At 45.0% G+C, this 18676-nt stretch overlaps 2 protein-coding genes across 7 annotated transcripts in view; one reads left to right on the top strand and one right to left on the bottom strand.

Annotated features, from left to right (window-relative positions):
* Positions 1 to 66: 66 nt before the first annotated feature.
* HSBP1L1 (heat shock factor binding protein 1 like 1) lies at positions 67 to 2673 on the bottom strand. 2 transcript variants are annotated; one of them, XM_063404087.1, is made up of 4 exons: positions 2541 to 2673; positions 2368 to 2434; positions 1376 to 1470; positions 67 to 441 (listed from the first exon to the last, which is right to left on the bottom strand). In XM_063404087.1, the coding sequence occupies exons 1-4, from the start codon at positions 2583 to 2585 to the stop codon at positions 436 to 438; spliced, it is 213 nt and encodes a 70-aa protein (XP_063260157.1). In that variant the 5' UTR covers positions 2586 to 2673; the 3' UTR covers positions 67 to 435. The 2 variants fall into 2 exon arrangements, with proteins under 2 accessions (XP_063260157.1, XP_063260147.1); XM_063404077.1 differs by lacking the exon at positions 67 to 441 and having other exon boundaries at positions 449 to 1470.
* Positions 2674 to 14455: 11782 nt separating this feature from the next.
* Positions 14456 to 18676, top strand: part of SLC66A2 (solute carrier family 66 member 2) — a 67678-nt gene continuing 63457 nt past the window's right edge. For all 5 annotated transcript variants that reach the window (XM_063403988.1, XM_063403980.1, XM_063403999.1 and 2 more), the window contains exons 1-2: positions 14456 to 14589; positions 14956 to 15312. In XM_063403988.1, coding sequence (XP_063260058.1) covers positions 15110 to 15312 — 203 coding nt within the window. In that variant the 5' untranslated portion in view covers positions 14456 to 14589; positions 14956 to 15109. The remainder of the gene's footprint in view (positions 14590 to 14955; positions 15313 to 18676) is intronic.

Below are 18676 nucleotides of genomic sequence, written 5' to 3'. Positions count from 1 at the left end.
GTAGCCGACAAATGCTGCCAGTTTTTTTAGTACAGAATGGTTTATTCTAAGAACATATAAGCTAAAAAGGCAATAATCTTGTTATTTTAATAGTAAAATAAATACATTTTCGTACATTGGAAACATTTGTGATTGGGTCAGTTCACTATATAGGACATAGTTTTCTATCCAAAATAGTGGCTTTGCCTTCTCTGAAACTAATAGTTCTTTTTCAGCTCCAGGAAATACAGTGCCCCACTTAGATGAACAAACCCAGCTTTCTATTTTTTTCCCCAGGGCAATAGTTTAAAATTTTTTTTCAAAGTTCTTTTATGACATGATGCAAACACATTTGTTTTCCTGTAACATTTATTGTCAGTGTGACACTTGACTGTAAAATCTCAGAGTCAGTGCTATGCTGTTTTGCCTTCAGTCTTCCTCGAACACATCCTCATTTCAGTGCTGCAAAGATACAGTGAATAAGTAGGTTAGTGATTTATTCATGAATATGATTCAGCATAGAGATAGGAAGATCTCTGTACACTTAAAATACATCTTTGTGGGTTGTCTTTCTGCATTTCTGAAAATTACTGTGTACCTTGTGCAAAAGACATCAGAATGAATAGATACCTAAATTACTTCAGAATATTTAGAGACAGTCCAACAATCTTTCAGGGGCTAAGAACTTCCAATGACAAGAATAATTGATGTGTCTCAGTTTGAATCAGGAAAGTGTACAGCAACAGGAAGACAACATCACTTGGCATCCACAGAACATGGAAGCAGTGCTGCCTCATAAATACTTAGAACACACAGTCAGGCATTGATCAAGGAGCGGGCTGGCATTTGCAACAGATGGATATAAAATCCAGACCACAATCCTGAAATGTACCATGATTTTATATTATAAAGTGATTGACTATAATTTACTGCTGTGCTTGGGGTGAGTGCATGTGAGAGGTGGGCTCCAAGCCACACTGGGAAGCTGTAGCAGGTTTAAAAGCAGGGGTACATAAATTTATACCAGCAAGAATCCTCAGCTAGGTTAGTATACCTGAGGGACACGAATGGTGAGCAGGAGCACTTCACACACATTTCACTATGAATAGACACCCTCAGTTTACACACTTGGGGTGAGTTAGCACTACCCCCTTGTATATGGCACTTAGCTGGAACAGAGGCAGCAAGATGCAGTTTTTCTTTTGTAAAAGTGGTCGCATTCTTTGGCTCTTGGCAAAAAAAAAATCCAAGGTATATTAAATATATTTTTTAAAAGTACACTTTCAAATCCAAGAAAATCTAGGTATACTAAATATGTGAACACCATTACTTGCCCATCACTCAAAATTAAGTGGAAATGTATAAAACACAGAAAAACTTAAGTAAATGTCTTTACTCCCAACTCTTCATTGCTGTTTTCTACCCCAGCCTCTGTCATCAGGTCAGCAACACGCTTCTCAAGGTCGTTGATGCGCTCGCCCATTTCTTCCAGTAAAAAGTTAAAGATAACATATTTATAAATAAAGAGTTATACAATTTTACACATTTTTTCTTCTGTAAGAATAACAAGGAGCTTTCTTCCACGTGTCAGCCTTTTGCTTGGTCATGTTTAATGCAAGATAAAGCATGCACAAGGTGGTATTGTTAGAACACAATCCCACGTTCTCTTCCAACAGGTAAGTATTCAAATTCTTAGTATCAAAAGCCTTTGCAAATACTCATGAGTGAACTGTGTAAGAGATTGTTTTCTTTCTGAGGAACTATTTTAGGTGATACCATACAGTTAACCTACACAAGCAGAATATGAGTGCTACTCAAACATTAGCTGCTTCCTGAAAGGTCAAGTTTCTGAAAAAACATTAGTAAATGCTTCAGAAAGCAGAGATAGTTTTGTAAGCACACGTAATAAGAAAGCTCAGAGCCCCTTCAGGTCTGATTTTCTGCTTTTGAGGGCTCACCTTGTCATGCTCAGGCCAACAGCTGCTTTTAAACTGTGGCCCACTTGAGTTGCATTTTTGGAGATGGATGCTTTTTAAAATGCACCTTCAGAATCTTTACACATAATTCAATGCTTATTTTACTTGAAAGCCAGAATTGCTTCACAGAGACAATCTTGCTGCTTGTAGTGAAATATTTTTTCGGATTTCCTTCTTAGAAAAAGGGATATATAAAAACAGTGTGGGGGGAAGTCAGGTGCCTTTACGTCACAGGTGTTTAGCCATAAATAATGCGTTAATTTGCTGTTTAAGACAAAAGCCCATCCCGCCCTTAGAAGCAAAGACCGCGCCCGCACCCATCAGTGCGCAGGGGGCCCCAGCCACGGGATCCGAAATCCAGCCGCGGGATCCGAAATCCAGCCGCGGGTACCCCACCTTCCAAAGAGGATATTTCTCAGCGTTAGCTTTTCCGTCAGCGCCTGAAAATTCTCCTGCAGCCGGCAGAGAAGATTTTCCACCTGCGAGAGGAGGGGGAAAATAAACACAGGGGAAGCAGAAGGCAGCGGCCCCGGCCGTACAGGAGCCCCGCAGCCAGGGCACCCAGCCCGGGCCCGCTCCGCTCACCAGCTGCGGCAGATCCACGGCTCCCGGCGGGTCGGCGGCCGCCATCAGCCCCGGCCCCGGCCCCGGCCCCGGCCCCGGCCCCGGCCCCGGCCCCGGCCCCGGCCCCGGCCCCGGCCCCGGCCCCGGCCCCGGCCCCGGCCCCGGCCCCGGCCCCGGCCCCGGCCCCGGCCCCGGCCCCGGCCCCGGCCCCGGCCCCGGCCCCGGCCCTCGGCCCGCCTCCGCGGGCGCGGCGGGGCGGGCAGCGAGCGCACGGCCCCGCCCACAGTGCTCCGCAGGGAGCCGGGGCAACCTTAACTACCTATCCTTTATTTGCCGAAGAAATCGTCATTCCGCAAGGCAATGATTAAATAAGGATGCCGAATTTTCATCTGAAGAGTTTTTTGTTTTGTTGTTGGGGGTTTTTTGTTTGTTTGTTTGTTTTGGTTCTTTTTGGTTTGTTTTTAAGGTTTGCTTCCTTTTCCCCCGTGTAACTAGTTATGTGAGATGAAATGGTAAAAACACCGTGGTGAAGTTCCTTGCACTGCATTGCGAAGCGAGACAACCTAAGGCATCAGCAGGAGTCGCGCAGCGCCTCTTGCAGCACCGGCATCTAGGTCATCCCTGGCTTTTGGGCTGCACACGGCAAAACGTCCTGGTGCAGTATTACGGAAGTGCCTTTCCTCTGGATGCTGGGACTGTTGCTTGATGTAAATGAAGAGGTTTTCAGTTTACTGTGTCTATATGGTTAGGAGGGTATTACTGTTGGGCAATAAATTACCTTAGTCAATTACTTTGATTAATTACATACACTAAATATGGCAAATATGTGTCTTCATCCACAAGAAATTTCTGCATTAGAAATGACTTCAATTGGTCTAAGCCTACCACTTAGACGAAATCTTTCTTAATAAACTTAATTGCTTTTCCTTCTTGACCTTCCCCACCTCATTTGAGAGGGTGTTAATCTCTGAGGTGAAATTCTGGCATCAAAGCCAACCTCTTGCATTGCTACCTGCTTCCCATAATTGTGGCTTCTCTGTACAACCTCATCTTCCCACTCTTGCAGGTTGTCCTCGTTGCAGAAAGAAAAATCAAGCATGTTTTTGCAAAGCTTGAGTGTTCTAGCAGTGTTATTGCTCTAGAAAGCTAATAGATAAAACAATTTGAGCAATATTATGCATGTAGATAGGGTTTGCTCTTGTATGTAGCCACTAGCTTCAACCATAAAGTGTTTTTGTTCTATCGCATAAGTCATAAGGAACAATTGGTGCTTCTTACCTGTTTATTTGTCGATAATAAATTTTCTTTCCTTTAAGGCTAAGTAGTAGAGCTGTAGTATTTTTCCATTTTTACTTCTGATAACATAGTCTTCTTCCTGGTTTTCCCTCCTTCCAGAAGAGCTACAAAAGCGTCTCTCACACAGCAGTATTTCCCCCCCCGCGAGGCAGTCGAAGTGGCTCTGTCTGCTTGTGCCCAGTTATCTTGAACAAAGCCATAGAGTCCTATTTGTAGTGAAGAGCTTCCAAGGATAAAGAACCAGCTGGAAATGCAGAGGAGCAAGCATTATACAACCAATCAGTTTGCAGGAATCCCGCTACATCTTTGTAGTGCCACATTTTAGCAATGGCCAGGTTAGAGTTCAACTGAAAACAAACATGACTTGATAAAGGATTTCTGTAATTAGCTCGTTTTTGTGAGGTAGGTCAGTGTGGTCAAAACAACAACAAAAAAATATCCAGCTGGCACAGAAATGAAGGACAAGCAATTAAAAGTGTGAAAGAGACTGAAAAAATATTTCACCATGCATTTCGTGCTTCAAAGGTCTGGTCCTTCTACTTTGTGGGCTCAGCAGCTAATGTGGATGGCCCTCTTAGTTCAGATCTGAAACTGAATTTGGCCAATATTGCATAGCATATTTATGAAATAAAAATGGAAGGGTCTTTAAAGCTAAAAGCGGTCATGGAAAAGTTCCAAAGTTCAGAAAGCCAAAGAATAGAAGAGACAAACAGCAAGATCACACAGACTTTTCTTAACAATGAATTTACTTATAATAGAATTAGCATGCTTGGTTTTGCTCAGCTGTCTAGTTTCTCCCTTCTCAGAGGGCTTAGAGATTCGGAATTGAGCCGTTGCATACACTTCCAGTGTCTGAAACCTGAAGATGTAAGATAAGGTGTATTTTAAAAGCATAGTCCATGTTGGGCATGCACCCATGGGCTAAGGGAAGCTGAGCAAAGACCCTTTGGTTTTGTTTTGTTTCAAAAGCAGAGGGCTAGCTAAGGACCAGTAAGCCACCTGAGACTGTGCCTCCCGATCACCCTGGTTGGGAACCCCAGCTAGCAGACACAGCAGTCAGCTGAGAGGACACTCCTCAGTGCCCTGGGGTACCCAGGGGCGGCTGTGGGTGGTACCCCGAACACGGGAAGGCTGTCGTCAGGAGAAAGCAAAGGCTGAAAGAGGCTTCTCCACAGCGGTAACAAGCCAGGTCCTTGTTGGGATCTCCAGAGAGCCCCTAGACACACATGGTACACAGTGGGCAGAGGGGCTCTGACACGAGATCCAGGGCCAACAGCCCCTTTACAGGGAGGAGGGTACAAGGGGGGGAACCACTCATCAGCCAATGGGGGAAAGATGGGGAGGGAATGGGGTACATAACAGACAACGAGGATAAACATTGAGGGTAGATTAGGCAGGGACCCTGCGTTCCAGCCTATCACTTGATGCCCTTCTTAGAGCTGTCCAGAAGAAGGGAAGGATACACCAAGTGACAGACAAGGGATCAGGGAGGGGGTATGAGGATTGACATATATAGGGGATGGTACAAACTCTTAACAAGCCAGAACAAACCACCAGTGCTCATAAGAGTGTTTACTGCAATAAGTATGCTTAATTTGCTAAAAGGATGACAAGAAGTTCATTTTGGCCATGAGTACAAAAACAGGTCCTGAGGGGGTTTGAGAAACAAGCAAAAGAGAAGATTTGACATAAATTCTTTTTCCATGCCAAAATATGCTTTATGCTACTTTCTTTCAGTAAAAAACTTAGACTTTAGTCACTTTCAATCTAAATATGTCTCCTTGGTATGAAGAACATGAAGTAAAAATAAAAAATAGGGTGACCTTGAGGTTGAGGTGCCATCTGGTTCCATCCTATTTCGGTACTGCAGACCTGTGCTGTGAACTCTTCACAGTGTATGCTGAAATGGTCTCCAAAGCATGTTTTCCTTGCGCTTTCCTAGGGAAATTCCAGTCCCTCCACTGCTGGAAAGAGAAGTCAAGGTAGCAGGATAGGACATAAAAGCATGTTTAAACATTTATAAGACCTAAGCTCCAAGTTCACTGCCATATCGTAAAAGCCTGTGGTGTGGTGAGATAGAACTCTTGCAGAAATGCATTACTGTTGGCGTTTGGATGTTACATAGAGTCTCTTTCCCTCCTCTTTGCTGGCAACTAAGATTTATTATACCAGGGGGGTAAGGAATCCTCTGGTCACGTACTCCAAAAGCATGTCTTCCCCTACTTTGGAATAGGGGTGAGGTCAGAGAGAGGACATCTCAAAGAGAAGATGAACATGTGTGGCAAGACCACGTGTGGTAAAAAACCCCCAGGAAATTTAGTCCTGAAAGGAGAAAAGTAGGCAAGTGCTCCAGGGCCAACATGGCAGCTTGTTTGGCTGCAGATCAGAAGGCAGGATGCAAATGACACTGCAAATTTTGTGGGTTTGCTATTTTTTTCCTGGCAGTGGCATGGCCAATACTACAAGTTTTCTCTGAAGAGAAAAGGGCTAGGTACAAGTTAATGCTTGCAACACAGTCATGGTATTTTTGCTAACAAATTTTTGGGTTGGGTCTTTGAGTCATGCTATGCTTGGTCCTTCCCTCTCAGGTAGCTTCTCTTGTGTCACTTTGCAGTCTGTGATTCAGAGGGACACAGTGTGCAGAAAAAACCGTCTGTCTTTGCTAGGTCATCAGCTTTTGTATGCAGCAATCCAAATAGTACTGATGGTTCTTGTAGCAAACTTTAACATTTACCTGATCTTTTGATTCAGCATAATGCAGTTCATTGAAAGCTTGCTCCACTGGAGTACTTCCTGGTGAAGGAATCACTCTTCTTTTGTATGTTAACATCAGTAGATGTAACAAGTTGTTATTTAAAAGCATAGAAAGACATGGTGAGTGAAATCCAAACGCCTCAGGCAGGGGAAAAGGCATTTGGGTCAGTGGTGTGTGACAGCTGGTGCTACTTTGAAAGACAAAGTCATTTGAGGTGAATATTAAAAGCCTGGGTGTTTGCTCATGGTTCAAATTTCAGGTTCTGTATCTTTGAAGAGAAAAGGGTAATTCCAGCCATTGGGAAACATGATCCCTGATGAAGGTGCTCTGCCTTTATTAAAGTGTTCTGTTTTGGGACTGCTGCTTACAAATCCCCTTACTGTGAAATTTTTCAGTCAGTCCCTTTCTGCAAGTTTCGTCATAAAGAAAACTAGTAGGGTTAAGGAGAATCTTGATCAGATGTTCAAGTGTGTGCTGTGGGCATCATGTATTGCTAAGTAGCGTAACAGAACACAGGGTGTAATTTTCCCTGTAAGTGTACTATACTGGGATAAAAGCAGGAGCAGCAGAAAGGTGACTGTGGAGGCTGGTGTGGTGGGTGGTGGTGGCATCCTTTGGCTCTGTGAAGATCTGTGTGTAATTCATGGCTCTGTGAAATCACTCACTCACTGCTGTTGACTGAATTATTGAGTGGTGATCCAGAAGTCTCCAGCTATGTTTCCTGGACATGGCTGGTAAGAGATGTTGCTTCTCATGCTTTTTCCTGCTACAGCCTTGTTCCATTGCCTTTGGATAGTGAGGGTGAAGGAGTATTCACCATGCAGTTCACCTCTTGAAAGGCTGCAGGAAGGAGCTGGAGTTTGTCCCTGATGGGAGAGGGAGCAGGGTGTGTTTCTCTGGCCTGGTGGCCCGCTGCTGGCATGCCTGGCACTGCATCGGGGGGCTGTGTTCAAAAGGTGGCCTTGTTCCTCACACGTGCACAGCAGAGCTTTCTGGAAGAAAACGCAGTGTGTAACAGGTGAGGCTCTGCTATAAGAGCTGGATGGGCAGCCCTGTGGCACAGGGACAGGCAGCTGACCTCACATGTTCAGATCCCACAGCCTGGTGTGGCTCTCTTCCAGGGACCTCGTGGTCCAGAGCAGAATGTGCATTTTGTGCATATGTATTAAACATGGCATATGCTGCGGTGCACGATGGAAAGAGTATTTTTCTAAAATATTTGATAAAGACATCCTGTGCTGAAGAGGCTGGAAGCTGGGCAAAGGAGGGAGTGGTTCATTGGAAAATACCCATTTTGCACTTCCAGAAGGTGTAAAGAACTGTGGGTAGAATTTTCTGTGACCAAACTGCAGTCATGCTAATGTTTCCCTGCAGCTTCAGACACAGTTTTTCCCAGAGGAGGCAACTGGAGTGTTTCCCTGGTACAGGCAGTTTAAATTCACTTTGAATTAGTGGAAAGCACTTAGCATGATTGCACAAAACGTGAGTTGATTTGGGTAAATATGGGTAATAACACTGGGGAACGTCGGGTGTAGGACACATGCTCTAACAGCAAGATATGAGTCAGTGAGCAGTGATAGTGTGGGTGAGGTAGTCTGATTCTTTGGTGCTTTTTTTTTTTTTTTTTTTTTTGGGAGAAAAATCTTGCCCTTTCTCATCCGAAACAAAGATCTTTTGCAAATATGCTCTTATCTCTTATGACTGAAACCTTGACTGGCAGTGGCCTGCCTGAACGTGTAAGACATTTGTGGCAGAGGGGAGGTGCTAAGAGTTATGACAGGCATTTTATGCAGCTTGGGTAAAGTAGGAGGCCCTCCCACCTCAGCTCCATTTAGTGTTTCGCATGGTGTTTGCCAGCAGGAGATATTTGGGCACATATTCCAAGCATGCCTGGCAAAAGGCATCTGAAATTACAAGGGCATAGAGGGGCCAGAGGGTGCCAAGGGACACTGCCAGCATAGGTAGCACAAGTGTCAGCTGAGCAGAAAAGCACTGGAGATTTGGCCTTCCACAAATGGGGAAGAGGTGCAGTGGCATGGGTCCCCAAGGCTGCAACCACTTTTCGGGCTGGCCAGAGTGGCTCAGAGGACACATGAGGATGATAATTTTCTCTCTGGGATAGATGCTGTATTAATCAAAAGCACCTGTAACTGCAGCTCCTTGGGGTTTCAGAAAAACCAGTCTGCAGTGTTTGTATCTGTACCATCTAAATGATCTTTGACTCAAGTATTACTCTTGCAATAAAGTTGGTCTTTGGGGTTTTGTTTCCCCATTCTGCACTCTTTGCTCATGGTAAGGAGAACATAAATTTAGCTTTGTTCTGTCTTAAGTGTACCAATGATGCTGAACTGATCTAACAGAAACAAGCCCAGCGTGTGCTACAGTGTGTAAATGCCACCAGGAGCACTTTGTCCTTGTCCTAGAAGAGAGGAAGAAAAAACAGATTTAGTGCTGCAATGCTACTGACTCCAGGTCGCCTGGGGGTATTTTGAATCAGGATGAAATAGTAGTTGCTCTGTAATTTTTCTTTTCTCTCTCTGCTTCTTATTTACTTCACAGTGGAGAGAAAGTGGATCAGAGCAGGCTAGTGATAGTGCTCCTGACACTGTGGACACTGCATTTGCACCCTCACTTGTTCAGCAAAAAAGCCAGCTTGAGGATCTCCCTAATGGCATTTCATGCCCTGTGTTGGCTCTGGCTAAGATGGAATCAGCATTTTCCATAGTGGCCCGTATGGTGCTGTGTTTGTGACCAAAACAGTGCTGGCAGCACATCACTCTTTTAGCCGTCACTGAACTCTGGTTGCACAGCATCAAGGCCGCCTGTGTTTCTTACTCTGCCCTCCTCCCTCAGCAAACAGGCTGGGGCAAGAGGCTGAGGGGGAAAGCAGCCAGGACAGCTGACCCAGGTGACAAAAGAGACAAGCTGGATCCACAGCATAACACTCAGCAATAAAACCAAGCTGTGGCCAGGAATTTTCTTCCAAAGTAGCTGTTGCTCCAAGACTGGCTGGGCACCAGTCTGTTAGTGGGAGGTGGTGAGTGGTTGCCTTTGTATCACTTATTTATGTTCTTTTTATTCACTACAAGACTTTTATGTCAACCCATAGATATTTTTCCCATGGCTTCACCCTGCTGATTCTCTGCCTCATCCTGCAGGAAGAAGCAAGTGAGCAGGTGGCAGTGGGGGCTTCACTGCTGCCTAGGATCAACCCACCACACTCCTTCTTTCCCAGCTCACTCTCAGGTATCAGCTTCTTGTGGAACACAATTGATCCTGTTATTAGTGAGCATTTCACCACGGAGGAGTGAAGTACATGAGAAAGGAAGATGGTGCAGAGCTCTTTCTGCGTCATGTCAAGAAAGGTCCAACAAAAACCAGCTTAATAAAATAGTCATTTTAGTAACACGGAATAAAAAGAGGAATCTGTCTCCTCTGATGCTGAGCCCCATGCATTGGATCCACAATCAATGGAGCCTGCATGGTACTTTCCCATGGCACACAGTGCAGATCCCATCTTTGGAGACATTCCTCTATTAAGTATTTTCTTAAGGGAAAGCAGCTCTGCTCCTGAAGGTTGTTGAGGTGACAACTTCTGGCTGCATTGTATGGGCAAGGATATGCAGGTAGATTGGGAGCTGCCTATGGATTTTTCTGTTGCAGCCAACTGCTGAGGTGACCTTGAGGCCATGGGACACACCAAAGTCATCCCAAGAGCAGGTGCGGAAGAAAGAATTGCAGCCAGCTGGACCTGTTTGACAGAAGAGCAAGCTGTGGGTTAAGCACTCCTAGTTCAACTTCTTACCTGTGTAGCTGCTTACTCAGGTAAGAAGTAGAACCAGGTCTGCTGTTTGTTTATTTCCATTCTCTGAACTTTGCCCATTGTTTACAAAGCTGTAATGGTTTGAAGAAGGATTCATGTATCTCTGCCAGCTGTCAGGCTGATTCCTGCTCTGGAATATTTGCTTTAGGGATTTTTCTCTATTTGCCTGTGGAGATGGTAGCAGTTCAAGTACAGAGAGGAGTCTAATCGTCAACTTCCATGGTCCTGGTTGCTGCTCCCCAGTGCAAAGCATGTAGACTTGCTCATGTTTGTCAGAGCTCCCCCTTGGAAGTGCAGAGGGTGTTCTTCTGCATGAAGGTGGGTGTTCCACTCATACTGATATTCACTGTTCTGTTTGCAAAGACCAGCACAGAAGGAGAAAGGAAGAGTGGTGAAGATGTGCAATAAAACTGTATCTCCTACTAATGCTAGCTTGATTCTGTCCATCAGCTGCAAAACAGGACCTCATCAGTGCCAGGAGGGGCCAGGAGGTAGCTTCTGCCACCAGTTGCAGCAGGGTTGCTTTAAAAAAATAAAAAATAGAGAGAAGAGGACAGCTGATGTAGTGATAAGACATTATGGTATGCATGGCCAATTTCAAGACACTTAAGACCCATTTACTTGTTTCATGAACAGTACCGTGAATATTTCTTTTTAATCTCCTCATGGCGGTAGTTGTAGAATGAGATATATAATGTGATAACTGAAGGGAATTTGCCCACCATAGGGATTCACTTTATCCTTATGACAACATTTATTATACAATCTGTTCAAGAAGTAACTTAGAGCTTATCTGCACTTTAGCAGGGTCTTGCAGGGACTTCATATACTTGCTTTTGTGCAACAGCATTTCTCTAATGTAGAATATAAATTCATTTTAATATTCATCTTTCAAAACCAATTGACAGAACAACAGACTGGTTGGGAGACTTGCAGCAATCTGCTATTTTTGCTACTGCAGTAACTACAAGTGAAGTAACAACAGCTGTCTTCCTCCTCCACCTCTTCATGTAAAAAACTGCAAAGAGGTGGCTAAGGCTTGTCATGAAACTGGTCCATTGGGTGGTTCATTCGTGTCCCCTCTTGGTCCCAGTGTCATCCTGATAGGAATATGGCGATATGGAGCCAATTGTAGAAATGGGGCTCTGCTTACTTTTTTAAAGTCAGTGGACCTATTTGCAAAAACTAAACCTTATACCTCTACCAATATTAAAGTTAAAAGCCCTTTGAAAACATCCCATGTTGGTCCACCATTTTCAGCTTGCTAAACCATATTCAAAGATACCACAGGAACATTTCTTATCAGATGTCTTTATCTAAAATAAATCAAAGTTCTTGTTATGTTTGGAGGTTTGGGGACTATGTCGTCAACAAAATGTTAACTGCTAGAAGCTAGTTCATAACTAGGTGGCTAGAGCTGCTCACATAATCAATTTCAATTCTCCTACAGCAGATGTCCTAAGAAGATTTAGTCTTCAAAGATCTGGTGTGTGACTTTGTCTGCTTCTGTTTTCTGAATGGGTAATGTAATTGTAGCAAATAGAGGGATTTTTTTCCTAATGGGGGAATTTTGCCAGTCTGTGTGAAAAAATAAATGCACCTGTTCTTTTTCTCCTTACTTGAAACAGAGGATTGCTGTCTGGCAGTGAAGCAGTGCTGTTTCTAGGGTAGGCTCTGCTTTTACACCAAAAGAGCGATCCTTCTGAGCTCCCTCTCAGTTACTATCTCCCAGAGAAAGAAATCTGCTCTGAAGCCTCAATCTTGTGACTGCACTCAGATCTGCATGTTGTGGAACTTTTCCTTGATGATGCAAGACTCTCCAATCACCTGTTATCACCCCAGGTTTAGATAAATTTCTTCCAGCACACTCTCCTACTGGAGTCTTGCTGGGTCTGCTATGGTTGGGTGTTCCTGTGCCAGGCAGGATGCTATGCCAGAGGCAGCAAGCACCTCAGGATGGTACCACTATTAAAAAAACTGATCCTGGCTTTTAGAATATCCTGAGACCTGAAGGGTCCCTCCCTGATGCTGGCAGCTGCTCAGCCCAAGGAGTTCAGCCAGCCTGTCATTCCTCCTCCTACCCAGTGTCTGGTGTCACTGGTCAGCTTAGCTTACATCCATGGATTAACTCCTGAACAGCTAGGTTTTTCAGCTAGGTTTTTTTTAGGAGGTTTTTCAGTGACCAGAACTGAATTGTGTTCATACAGCAACGTGCTGTAATTCACAGTTTTTACCCTTACAGTTTAGAGTAAGGCAGAACAACCTGAGTTTAGGCAGTTGTCTGTTTCCAGTTGAGTATTTCAGAATCTTAATCTTGCATACAATTTGTTATTGCAGAGACTTAAGAGTATCCTGGAATAATTCTGGAAGCTAACCTAGAGATCTGGTGCCAGCTTGGGCAGTTTCTTCTACTTAGGTAACCATTACTTCAAAATACCTATTTTCTCAAGATAATCTCTTTATGATTTCTCAAAATACTTGTATTTACATGAACAAATATTGGCTTTCTAATCTGGGCTACTCCTATTTTCACCTTGAGGTTTGTTTAGACTGCTGTGCTTAAGGAAAAATAATGTGCTAAGGACTCCAAGGAAAGTGTGTAAAGAAGCTGGCATAACTGCCTGATGATAATGCGCAAGTGACATATGAAATGTGAGCCATTAAATAATAAAATATGCTTTAAATAATGCACTTTATATATAATTGGATTGTTATACTCTGAGTGAGTCAGATGTGATGAAATAAAGAACTTCAGGATCCTCATTCAAAAATCAGAATTCAAAACAGCCACTGTGTATTTTTAACGTCAGCCATCAAACTATCAAGTCTATGTAATGGAATAGAGCTTTGTTCAAGTAGTGTAGCTGCTGCTTCCTTGTAGGAAAGGTAAGTCCCAATGTTATCACTGGTCACCTGACCTAAGGAGGCTGTTTTGCATGTTTGTATGATGGTACTCCAAGACTGTCTTTGACAAATACATTCTTCAGTAATGTGCAGGTTCATGTGCTGCACGTATGCTGCAAGAATTGCCCAGTGGAAGAAATGGTTGCAGCTGAATGAGATGCTGCTATGCAGGAAGTAAACAAAAGACTTCTGAAGTCCCAAACCAGACATTTCTATTTTTAATTCGTCTCCTTTTCCCCTTTAAGAATCACAAAAACATTTGCTGTTGCTGCTACAGGATACAAAATAATACATGACTCAGATGCAGGAAAACCTATCTCATTTTCTCCTACCTGTTGGATGAGCAGCAGGGGCACTTACAAGGCAGAAGGAAGCATGTCTGGGGTAGTATTATGGGGAGCCCAAGGAACAAGCTTTGAGGACAGCTGTGCAGTCACTTGGATGCACAGTGGATGACCCATCCTTTTAAGTGTGGCTGAAGGAGATGGATGCAGTGTCCGTGCTGCCATTCTCCACATAACATATGTGTACAGCACTTGCAGGACTCGTCCTCTGCTGGTCAAGGCAAGTAGCAGTAGAGACTCCCTGGGCACTTTGGGTTTGCCCTGCTTTGGGTAGAAGATGCACATTTTCCCTCCCCAGCCACTGCAATTCAGAGAGGCACAGAAATCTTAGAATGCTTTGGGTTGGAAGGGACTTTAAAGACCATCAAGTTCCAACCTCCCTGCCATGGACACCTTTCATTAGACCACGTTGCTCAAAGCCCCATCCAGCCCGGCCTTGAACACTTGAAGGAACGGGACAGCCAGGGCTTCTCTGGGCAACCTGTCCCAGTGCCTCACCACCCTCAAAGTAAAGATTTTCTCCCTGATATTTAGCTATTAGGAAGAAATCTGCTCCCTTTCAGTTTAAAGCCATTCGCCCTTGTCCATGAGGCATGACAGAATTTTCCGTAACTCCTGGGGAGCAGGACCCCGGGCGGCAGCTCAGCGCGGCCCGCGGAGGAGAAGCGTCCAGGTGTGCCTGGGGGAGCCGAGCCACCTCCGGCGCCGAGGCGCCCACCGTGTCGCGGGCGGCAGCGCGGTAGGAAGGGAGGGAAGGGAGGGAAGGGGCCGCTGCCCGGGGCCGCTGCCCGGTGCCACTGCCCGGTGCTGCGCCCGCCGCCGCCGTTCCCCGCCGGAGGAAGGGGCGGGGCCGCTCGCTGTGCGTCACGAGCCGCCCCGGCCGCCGCTGCCCGCCCGCGGAGCGGCGCCGGGGGATGGAGGCGGCGGCGGCCGGAGCGCGAGGAGCAGGTGCGGGGCGGGCGGCCGTGCCTGTCCGCGGGGCGGGGCGGGGCGGGGCGGGGCGGGCGCGGGTGGGCGAGGGAGGTGGAGAAGCCCCGTCGGAGACGCGACCCGGGGGCCGGGCGGGGATGGCGGCGGAGGCGCGTGTCCGCGCCCTGCCTGGCCGCTGGCCGCTCTCCTCAGCGATGGAGCGACGCGGCTGCCGTGCCGGGCTTCCCCTGTGGAGCGCCGGGCTGGCCCGGGGTCTGAGGCTGGAGCGGGGGCGGCCCTGGCCCGCCCTCGGCTGGGCGATGGTCCGGGCTCGCCAGCGCCCGACTGGCAGCGGCCGGAGCCGCCTTCGTCAGAGCCAGGCTCACGCCCCGTCCCTTTCCCCAGGTCCGGGCCCCGCGGGAGAGGGCGCAGTCATGGTGCCGCATCCCGGCCAGGAGCCCGCCCGTGGCTAGAGCCGGCCCCGGCCGGAGAGCTGCGGCGGGGCACCCTCAGCCTGAGGGCATCCCTCAGCCTGAGCGCCTCCCCGCGCGCCCCCGGCATGGAGCCGGGAGGCCTGGAGTGGCTGCTGGTGCCCATGCAGCAGCTGGTGTCCTGGGGCGCCGCGGGGGCCATGGTGTTCGGCGGCGTCGTGCCCTACATCCCTCAGTACCGCGACATTCGGCGGACCCAGAACGCGGAGGGCTTCTCCACCTACGTCTGCCTGGTGTTGCTGGTCGCAAATATTCTGCGGATACTTTTTTGGTAAGTTGGCTGTGTTTCTGCTCAGTTCTAAGGGTTCGTGCTTGCTTGCCAGCTGTAAAGCTTTGATTGGAATATTTGAGGAAATAATATCTTACGTACATTTTCCCTTCTCTTGAAGATATAAATGCTGTCTTTCCATCAGTGTGTGAGTCTGTTAAATAGAATGAATTTAAATGGGCTGGGGAGCGTAGTCTGTTTCCCTTGCCAGAGCTGATTATCAGCACTCTGTTTTCTAAGATGAAACTTTTTAACTTGTTGGTAAAGAGCTTTATGCTAAGTCAGGTCTTTTTCTTGCTGACTGCATTTTACATTTCTCATGCTCCTCTGTCTCCGTTTTCAGAATGAAAGCTTTGGTATCATACTCTTATTCTAGTGTCTGGTTGGCATTAACGTCACTGGAAGACTTGCCATATATTCTTGCATTTTCCCAGGACGCCAGCTGGCTTCAGAGGGCATTCACTTGTAGATCTTCATGCACAACTACAGATGAGAGTTTTCATTCTTGGATAAGCAAGGAAAAGATGTGCTACCTTTCAAAAGCAAATTTCTTTTGCTTTCAACACCACTTTCAATACTTAAGAGGAAGTTTGTTTCCATATTTAGGTCCTGTGCTGTTGGACAAAGAAAATATTATTAGGGCATGATTTCTGTGAATCAATGTTGCTAACATCTTGCTCATTACTTCTGATTATATAGATGCTACACCTCTGAGAATATACTTGGGATACCAAAGATGAAATGGTCTAGGAAATTACTGCAACAAAGGACAGTTATTCTGTGGTTCTGTTTTGACTACAAACTGATGCTTTTAATCCACAAAGAACTGATAGGTAACAGGCTGCATCCGTTTGTTGGTTTCCAGTTTCTCTTTAAACAAGCCTCTTCTGACTCTGTATAATGGCTTCCTGGGTTCTGCTACAGCAAAATGCAACATGTGAGTGCTGTGCTGGACTGGAGGACAGGAGACCCTTTCTTGGTACCAGTAGCTGGCAGTCAAACAGAGGAAGCATCACTAGGTCAGAGGTACTTGTTGCATTGGAACTGTGTTTTCCTGGGTAGAAGTATATGGAGAAAGCAAACAGCAAGAGGGAAGTATAGGAACTGGCAGGAGGAGAAGTGAAAAACCTGAGCTGACAGTTTTAGAGAGAGAAATAATCTAATTTTTGGTTTTACGTGAGGTAGTCAAATATAGAAATTACTTACACCTGAATGGAGATGCTGGCAGTTTCTAGGTAACTCAGGTGAGTGCATCTGTTAAGTGAGACTCAGACTATGGAAGAACTGAAAGATGTTTAATTTGAATTGATTTTAAGTACATCTAGTTAAGAGATAGGTGAAAGTATAAATGCTGCAAATAATGAAAAGTTATAGTTTATGTCAGTGTAGAAAGGCTTGTCAATACCTCAAAAAAGACAGAAAATATAGTTACATTGATAGGAGTATGTAATTGTTTTACTGTGAGTAGTTAAGCCACATAATAGTATCACTCCCTGACACAATGTAAGCACTGTGTAAGTTCTTGGTCACCTTGGAGCTTGGCATGGAAAGGCTTCACGCAGGGGCCTGCAGAAACCTTTCCGTCTGTACTGTGAATGAATTGTCTTTTTCTAGTTCTGCTGAGCTAAAAGACAAAAGAGTACTTGCGTGATGATAATTCAGTGTTCCCGGGAGAGAATATTTTGCTTGCCTTCCTAAAATGTTAGGCATCCCTGGTAGTTAGTTCTAAGCACCAGTAAGTCATGAAAATGGCATTGAGGGTGGATATTATTCTTTGGCATCTGGATAATTAAAGGAAGATTGTAGAGCAAGAGCCTGTGATTTCTGTGAACATGGTTAAAATCCACCCATAGAGCATCTTGGTAGTTCAATTTTTGCATTATTTGGTTAATGTCACCTATGGCTGATGCATTATCTGGGACACAATGCTCTCGATAATGACATAAACAGCAGAATTATTTTGGTTGTATATGTAATATTCTTTGGAAGAAATTAGAAAGTTTTTATTTATTTTGTTTTAAATTTATTAAATAAATACCATTCTGGTGCCAGGACAGAACTGTTCCTACAAGTAATTTTATTCTGTATATAATTTTTTCCACCAAGTACCAGTTGATATCTCCTTCCCTTTAGCAAACCTAGTATTAATCCAAGTCTCTCTTCTGAAAACTTTACTGCCATATAGCTCCTGGTTTCATTTGGTTTCTCTTCATTACCTTGGATTACTAAGCATGTGATTGGAGCCAGAGTAATTTTTTAAGGACCTCCCCTCCATCCTGATCCAAAAATAAGTACTTAAATTGTTAGGCTTTAAAAACTTCCAAGTTTTAATAGTGTTGCTTTTCAGGACTTAATTAATTATTTTCTAGGATGGCTGATGTTTTTATTGTTTTTTGTTTGTTTGTTTTGTTTTTAACTTCAAAGACATTTCTATAATATGTTTCTGTTTTTATTTCCAGGTTTCCCCTGAAATTTCATGTACTGATTTGCAGCTCACAAGAGCAGACTGTTCCTGCCTGTAATGCCTTTTATGCCTCTGTATTTTTGCTCTTGGGTAGTGCTGGTGTTTCTGTATTTGTGTTACTCATAACAGACCTGGTCCTCCCACCTTTCCCTTATGACTTTCTTAAACTTCCTTCTCCTCAGCTATGGGGGCAATTCCCTCACATCCTCTTTGTGGAATGATGGATTCCACAGGCTCCTCTAAATGTACTCAGTTGTTTCAGAAGTTATCCTTTTTTGGATTAATGTCTGGTTTTGCAGTGGGCTAAGTTTGACCTTTCATCTCCCCCCCAGAGTATTTGCTTCCTAATCTCGGCATGTTTTATGTGTCAATAGACACAGCTGGTGGATTGCACTGTGCCAGTAGTCAACGAACAAAGTACTACTGAGATCAAGGATAACAACCCTGTTTCCAGTTACCTGTTCTCACAAATCCTGTTTTTCTGATTAGACTGTCTTCAGTGGTAAGCCATCCTTTGAAGTCAAGCGGACTCAGTGCAATGCCTCTCCTCCTTGTCTTTCTTATATATAATTACTGAATTTCAAGATGTGCCCAAAGAATTTCTAGTTTGCTAATGATGACAATAGCACAGTATCCACTTTTCAGGCTTCTCTTTCACACAGTGTCTCAAAATGTCATCTCTAAAGAGATGTTTCTGCTTTCAGTTATGTGTGCTTGTCATTGCTATGTTCCAGCAATGTGCCAGAACTTGGTGTAAAAACATTGGGAAAATGTATGGATAGCAATGGGCGTGATTCTACTTCCCTTTATTTATGCATGCATGGTGTTTGTTTAGGAAAAAGAAGCTAGAATTTTGGCATGTTTAAGTCTTTCGCCATTTTAAAGAGGATTCTTAAAAAAAAT

This window comes from Prinia subflava, chromosome 1 (assembly GCF_021018805.1).
Source record: "Prinia subflava isolate CZ2003 ecotype Zambia chromosome 1, Cam_Psub_1.2, whole genome shotgun sequence".
Classification (NCBI taxonomy): Eukaryota; Metazoa; Chordata; class Aves; order Passeriformes; family Cisticolidae; genus Prinia; species Prinia subflava.
This window is presented reverse-complemented; position numbering and strand designations above follow the sequence as displayed.